At 36.7% G+C, this 7584-nt stretch overlaps 1 protein-coding gene across 1 annotated transcript in view; it reads left to right on the top strand.

Moving 5' to 3' along the window:
* Positions 1–3381: 3381 nt before the first annotated feature.
* ppp2r2bb (protein phosphatase 2, regulatory subunit B, beta b) overlaps positions 3382–7584 on the top strand; it is a 99784-nt gene continuing 95581 nt past the window's right edge. Inside the window, exon 1 of the mRNA XM_048165170.1 lies at positions 3382–3832. Within this exon, the coding sequence (XP_048021127.1) occupies positions 3754–3832 (79 nt within the window). The 5' untranslated portion in view covers positions 3382–3753. The remainder of the gene's footprint in view (positions 3833–7584) is intronic.

The following is a 7584-nucleotide window of genomic DNA, read 5'->3' as shown; positions in this document are numbered from 1 at the left end:
TTATGGGAATTTTTGACCATTCTTCTAGAAGCGCCTTTGTGAGGTCAGGCAGTGATGTTGACGAGAAGGCCTGGCTCACAGTCTCCGCTCTAATTCATCCCAAAGGTGTTCTATCGGGTTGAGGTCAGGACTCTGTGCAGGCCAGTCAAGTTCCTCCACACCAAACTCGCTCATCCATGTCTTTATGGACCTTGCTTTGTGCACTGGTGCGCAGTCATGTTGGAACAGGAAGGGGTCATCCCCAAACTGTTCCCACAAAGTTAGGAGCATGAAATTGTCCATGGTATGCTGAACCATTAAGAGTTCCTTTCACTGGAACTAAGGGGCCAAGCCCAACCCCTGAAAAACAACCCCACACCATAATCCCCCTCCACCAAACTTGCCTAAAGTCTGCATGCCTAGGTGCTTGTTTTTATACACCTGTGGCCATAGAAGTGATAGGAACACCTGAATACTTTTGGCAGTATAGTGTAGGGGAGCGCAGGGCACAGACTAACGTGGGGTTAGTTGTAAAACACGTGGTTTAAATACTTCCACACACGCTAGCATGAAGAAACTTTGCATATTTACTAGTTGCCATATCAACAATTTATACAGAAAAAATGCACCAAATTGCAGCCGATATCACTGAACATTTCTTTAACAATAGCAAAAGTAAATTTCTTAAGCTAATTTTTCATCTATATTTTTTGTTTTTATTTAAAATTAGACAAATCTGATATTATTTTAATCTCCAATCTGTTGTTTAGCAGTTTGGGTAGTTCTTTAATGCTTCACTAGCTATCAGAAGACACTAACCAGGTTTATATTCCAGTTGCACAGAGACGGTTCGTTGTAACACTGCGTTACAATGTGTCTCGCTATTAGAACTATACTACTCTATACAGTTACGATACAATTGGCATAATCAACTTTTGTGAATTTCTGTTGATAAACTATGGAAAAAAAGATGAACAAAGACTGAGAGGAAGAACCTGAACATCCAGAAAATATTATTTCAGCATTTGTACTGGCACGTCTATTTATCTCGTATTCTGTGAGAGCTGTGAGTGGAGGGAGAGGAGTGTTGAGTTCAGCTCTGTGTTTTTCTGAATGTCTGAATATGTTTCTTCATCTGTTTGGGTGTATTGTTTTGACCAGTGCTGTATAGCTGTGTTTTACAGAGTGTTCATTGTCAAACTATAAAATTATTTAAATTTGAATTTCTAAAAAAAATGCTCTTATTTTATATGAAAAATATATTATATTTTAGTTTGTCATGTCTATTTTTTTAATTATGTCAGATAAAATTTTTAGCTGTCATATGGTCATGTTACAATATGCCCCACTTATGGGGCATGTTGTCACATTTCACTTCCCTTCTTTTGGGGTAAATAAAGAAAAAAGTATACACTGTATTAATGAAACAAAGCCACATATTTGTACCAGACATGTGTGAAATTAAAGTGGAACTAAAGAAATTCCCTTAACCCTAAGTAGATTTACACAAACTGCATCAAAAAGCGTTAGGTTGTGCCCCACGCTCCCCTATATGTGTATATTAGTGGTGTATTAGAGGTAAAAAATTATATAAATACTGTTCAGTTTCTTGCACAAATGGATCGTTTCGTGTCTTAGGACATCAATGTGTCGTCACGAGCCGCAGGGTTTAATTTGGATTTGTGTGTGCATGTTTTTTTGACTCTTATAGACGAAGTTCCCATTGACATGCATTATATGACTGACAGACGGCAACGGTTGGTGTTAAAAATCATCATTTGTGTTCTACTGAAGAAACAAAGTCACCTACAAGCAGATAAACATCAATTTTAATTTTTGGGTGAACTATCCCTATAAAAATAAAAAAAAAGACAATAATTACCATTTTAACCAGCAGGTGGCGGCAAAGTAGCATTTATTTTTGCATATATCAGCCATTTCCTCTAATCGTTTTTCACTTCGTTTTTGACTAAATATTAAGCATTATGAAATAACTAGGTTTACAAATATATTTTTTTCAATGTGAAGTATGAAATACTCAAAAAATCTTAAGAAAAACAATAACTTTTCTTTTGAATGAATGTCACAGAAAGCAAGCACCGCGCTCTCCCTTTATAATCACAGCAGCTGTCAGTGCAGCGCAAGATTTCAGCACTTGTAAAAAAACACATTTTATTCAATTACTCTAAATGAAGTGCACCATAAATATTTAATTTTTGAAGCTTTTTTTTCACATGAAAGTGTGAAAACTGATGGACGAATTGAATTTAGGCGAGGAGGAACACTGAGGTAAGTCTTTATTTGTTTATTTTTTATGCCGTCTTACATTTGAATAACTAAATTAAAGGGTTAGTTCACCCAAAAATGAAAATTCTGTTATTAATTACTCACCCTCATGCTGTTCCACACCTGTAAGACCTTCGTTCATCTTCGGAACACAAATTAAGATATTTTTGTTGAAATCCGATGGCTCTGTGAGGCCTTCATAGGGAGCAATGACATTTCCTCTCTCAATATCCATTAATGTACTAAAAACATATTTAAATCAGTTCATGTGAGTACAGTGGTTCAATATTAATAATATTATAAAGCGACAAATGTTTTTGATGCGCCAAAAAAAAAAAAACGACTTATAAAGTGATGGCCGATTTCAAAACACTGCTTCAGGAAGCTTCGGAGCGTTATGAATCTTTTGTGTCGAATCATGATTCGGATCGCGTGTCAAACTGCCAAACTGCTGAAATCACGTGACTTTGGCGCTCCGAACAGCAGATTTAATATACTGATTCATTTATGCTCCGAAGCTTCCTGAAGCATTGTTTTGAAATCGGCCATCACTTTATAAGTTATTTTGTTTTGTTTTTTGCCGCACCAAAAATATTCTCGTCGCTTTATAATATTAATATTGAACCACTTTACTCACATGAACTGATTTAAATATGTTTTTAGTACCTTTATGGATCTTGAGAGAGGAAATGCCATTGCTGGCTATGGAGGCCTCACTGAGCCATCGGATTTCAACAAAAAATTCAATTTTCAACTTTGTGTTCCGAAGATTAAAGGTCTTACGGGTGTGGAACAGCATGAGGGTAAGTAATAAATGACAGAATTTTCATTTTTGGGTGAACTAACCCTTTAATGCTATGCCTGACTATTTAAGTGACTATTATAAACTAAGTATTTACACTATACTCAACACACCAGCAAATGACATCTCACCGGAAGTTTTCGAGCTGGCTTATATTATTGCGTAAATTCTAAAGAACGCTCCGTGCATATTCCATTGCCGAATCTGTGCTAATATTCGGAATAACACTCTTGTATTACACATTTTGTGAACATTATTCGCTCTTATCAAATCATAAAATTATTTAATATTAAACGAACACACAATTAACGGCTTTAATATGCCAGTTTCTAATTTATTACAATATAAACGCATGCAAATTTACGGCATACAGATGCAGTAGTAAGAATGACTTCATTAGTCCAGGTCCTCGGAGTTACACCAGATGACGCGGTAAATTCGAAGCCGGCCAGTAGGCGGACAGACAGGCCGCTGCTTTCAATAAACACCCCTCCCCTCCCACCAGACTGGGGCAAAACAAGCCATCCTCCAGCAAAGAGAAGCATGGACAGCCGGAGTAACACAGATGTCTTCCCTCCGACAGAGACAGTGAGCTTGATGTTCCATCGAATATTCCGCTACTTCATGTGTCCGTGAGCTGCACGAGGACAGTATAAAGTAATGCGCGTACTAAATCCAGTCAAAAGATGAAATGCTTCTCCCGGTACCTGCCTTACATCTTCAGACCGCCGAGTAGCCTCCTCTCCTCCAGCTGTCACACTGAGGGTAAGTGAATGTTCTCGCTTCACACTGACAGTACATGAGTGGAGACGATGCTTCACTGTTTAAAGTGTTTGAGTGTATCGGTGATACTGGATCGTATAACGTTTGGAACGCGGGCTGTGTCTAAAAATGTAGCGGGCAATCAACCTAGACAACATTTTGGGTCACTATAGGCGCGTTCGCGTCTACATGTATGATGCCCCACTGTGCTGTCTAGGCAGGCAGTCTCGTAGTTTTGGTACACATGTAAAGTACTGAGTAAAACTAATGAAGAACGCATATACTGAATACACTGCAAAATGTTGCATTTTTTTATTTGTGGTAACATCTAAATTAACTGGGTTTATTCTATTTTATATCTTTTTTCTTTTCTTTTTTTTTTTTTTGTGGTAGAAAAGGTAGAATTGCATGTTACCACATTCTACTGTGTATGATTGCTGGGCAGGTTACTATAATTTGACACAACCACTGCCACAGGTCACACTTTACATTACAGTTCCAATGTTATTGTCTGTTTACTTGAAGAAGTACTGGGTGAAACTAATATATGCACTGTCAAATATTTTGTCAGTTACATTTGCATTTGACAGACGTTTTTATCCAAAGAAACTTCGATTTCATTCAAGAATACATTTCTTTCAGTTCTTGTCTTTCCTGGGATTTGAACCCATGACCTTGGCATTGCTACCATATTAAAGGATTAGTTCACTTTCAAATGAAAATTACCTGAAGCTTTATTCACCCTCAAGCCATCCTAGGTGTATAAGACTTTCTTCTTTCTGATGAACACAGTCAGAGAAATATTAATAAATATCCTGATGCATCTGAGCTTTATAATGGCAGTGAGCGATACCAACGAGTATGAGCTGAAGAAAGTGCATCCATCCATCCAACCATCCATCCATCATAAACGTGTACTCCACACGGCTCCGGGGGTTAATAAAGGCCATCTGAAGTGAAGCGATGCGTTTGTGTAAAAAATATCCATATTTAACAAGTTATGAAGTAAAATATCTAGCTTCCGCTGGACCGCCTTCCGTATTCAACGTACAAAGAAAGTATAATACTCTTGCAGTTCAAAAAGCTTACGCTACGCTTCATTTTTTCAACAATACCACAGCAGTACAATCTTTTGTTGTGTTCTGGTCATTTCACTGACGACTGCTTCTCAGACCTCGGGGAGTTTAACGCAGGATTTACAGAACGCTTGGTCTTAAAATATGGATCAGTGCCCAGTTTATTTGGACCAGCTTGCTCCTCTGAATCTCATCCTGTAAGTATGATTAATAATTGATGTTTATATTTTCTAGCGATCGTTCAAAATTCGTAGTTTTGTATGTTATGTTGTGTAACGTACACCCTCATCTATATGTCTCCTGCTAACCGGCTAACTCAAGTTTCTGTAGTTCTGCTATTCAGATTGCAATAGGATGCTAAGATGCTAGTCCACGCTAACTAGCTGAAGTATTCTCTCTGTAAACAGTAAACACCCATTGTAATGTCAAACAATGATATAGCCATTTTTTACTGTGTTAATAGTTATGATGTAGATCCATATAGAAACGTCCTACTCCAGTCATGATTGCGAATCAGTTTCTGGTTGATCAAGTACTTCAGACGTTTCGTCGTCGGACTCGGGCTCGAATTGATTCTTTGATCTGCTTCAAACGAATCGTTTACCAAACTTTGGTGAACTGAGGTGAAATTAAATGTATATTATGAGAAAACTAAAGTGTTTTTTGACCTTGCATGCATGTAAACCTGTTGTAAGAGACTCCCAAAACATTTTTAGGAACCTTAAAAAAGGCATAATAGGGGCACTTTAAAGATTTCACAGCACAAACACACATGTACCACAACCTGAAGGTGGACATTTTTAGAATTAAACTAAAAGGCCTTTTACTTACTAAAAAGTAAACTATCAATCGGATAGTAGTAGATTGTGTGCAACAGGTTTTTCTGCAAAGTTTTGATTTGATGTTGATAATTTAGAGGTCTTAGAAATTCATGTATCAAATATGATACAGTCGACTTTTACATCTAAATTGAATAGATTTCAGAACTATTGTTTAATATGGAATATGGTGAATCAGTTTTATAATAGTGTTTATTACATGTATTATTATTATTATTATAATTTACAGTGTTTTATTATGGTGTTTATTATCTCTGCCCTGTAGCAATTTTATCAGTTTTACAGTTAGAGTCACATCATCTCAATGGATATATGTCATAGAAAGATATAGTTCCAAAAATAATTTTGAATATAAAAGAATAGCACTGTCCACACCACAGCTATAACGATAATGATATAGAGAAACGATATCGCTGGGATCACTTTCAGAACGATTTTTTTTTTTTAAAGGTGTTGAATGATAAAACACTGACAGCCAATCAGAATCCATTCTAATTTCAGCGCTCGCACACTTAAAATAGCAGACGACATTACGGAGAAGTTAATTGCTGAGGTCCAGAAAAATCCACCACTGTTTGACAAGTCAAATCCCCTTTTCAAGAATAAGAAAATGGATATATGGAAAACAATCGGTCATAACCTCTGAATAAATGGTGAGAAATATTAACAATGAGATCATTATGCCAGTCTAGCAAACAAGTGTAACATAAAATTACCTCAGGTATCCAGCACTAGTTTCGACAGTATTGTCTTGCTTCCTTTGAAGTTGAAGTGATTTATTCCACTATATTGACTTTGCCAGCTAAATTCACTATTAGATTAGATAGATTAGATATTAGATTAGATTAGATTCACTCCAAACATAGCATGCTGAGGACATCTGCTGGTTAAAGCCGTGTAAATGCAACAAGAACAGCAAAAACATGTTGAACACACTTTGAAACCACAGTGTGCAAGCTTAGAATAAACAGACTGTTATCTTTCATTGGTGTGGACGGAAATATAGTTAACGTTATAGTTATTTTTATAGTTATCGTTCTTGGTGTGAACGGGCCTTAAAGGTGTCGTAGAACATCTTTTTAAAAGATGTAATATAAGTCTAAGGTGTCCTCTGAATGTGTCTGTGAAGTTTCAGCTCAAAATACCCCATAGATTTTTCTTTATTCATTTTTTATGCGCTGATTCAGGCTGCGCGGCCCCTTTAAATCTTGTGCTCCCCTCCCCCGGAGCTCGCGCTTGCCTTAACCAGCATAAACAAATGTCACACAGCTAATATAACCCTCAAAATGGATCTTTACAAAGTGTTCGTCATGCAGCATGTCTAATCGCGTAAGTATGGTATTTATTTGGATGTTTACATTTGATTCTTAATGAGTTTGAGGCTATGCTCCATGGCTAAAGCTAACATTAAACACTGTTGGAGAGACTTATAAAGAATGAAGTTGTGTTTATGAATTATACAGACTGCAAGTGTTTAAAAAATGAAAATAACGACAGTCTTGTCTCCGTGAATATAGTAATAAACGATGGTAACTTTAACCATTTTTAACAGTACATTAGCAACATGCTAATGAAACATTTAGAAAGACAATTTACAAATATCACTAAAAATATTGTGATATCATGGATCATGTCAGTTATTATTGCTCCATCTGCCATTTTTCGCTATTGTTCTTGCTTGCTTACCTAGTCTGATGATTCAGCTTTGCACAGATCCAGACATTAATACTGCCAGCCCTTGTCTAATGCCTTGAACATGAGCTGGCATATGCAAATATTGGGGGCGTACATATTAATGATCCCGACTGTTACGTAACAGTCGGTGTTATGTTGAGATTCG

This window comes from Megalobrama amblycephala, linkage group LG18 (assembly GCF_018812025.1).
Source record: "Megalobrama amblycephala isolate DHTTF-2021 linkage group LG18, ASM1881202v1, whole genome shotgun sequence".
Classification (NCBI taxonomy): Eukaryota; Metazoa; Chordata; class Actinopteri; order Cypriniformes; family Xenocyprididae; genus Megalobrama; species Megalobrama amblycephala.
Note: the sequence above shows the minus strand (reverse complement) of the source record. Positions and strands in the feature narration are given on the sequence as shown.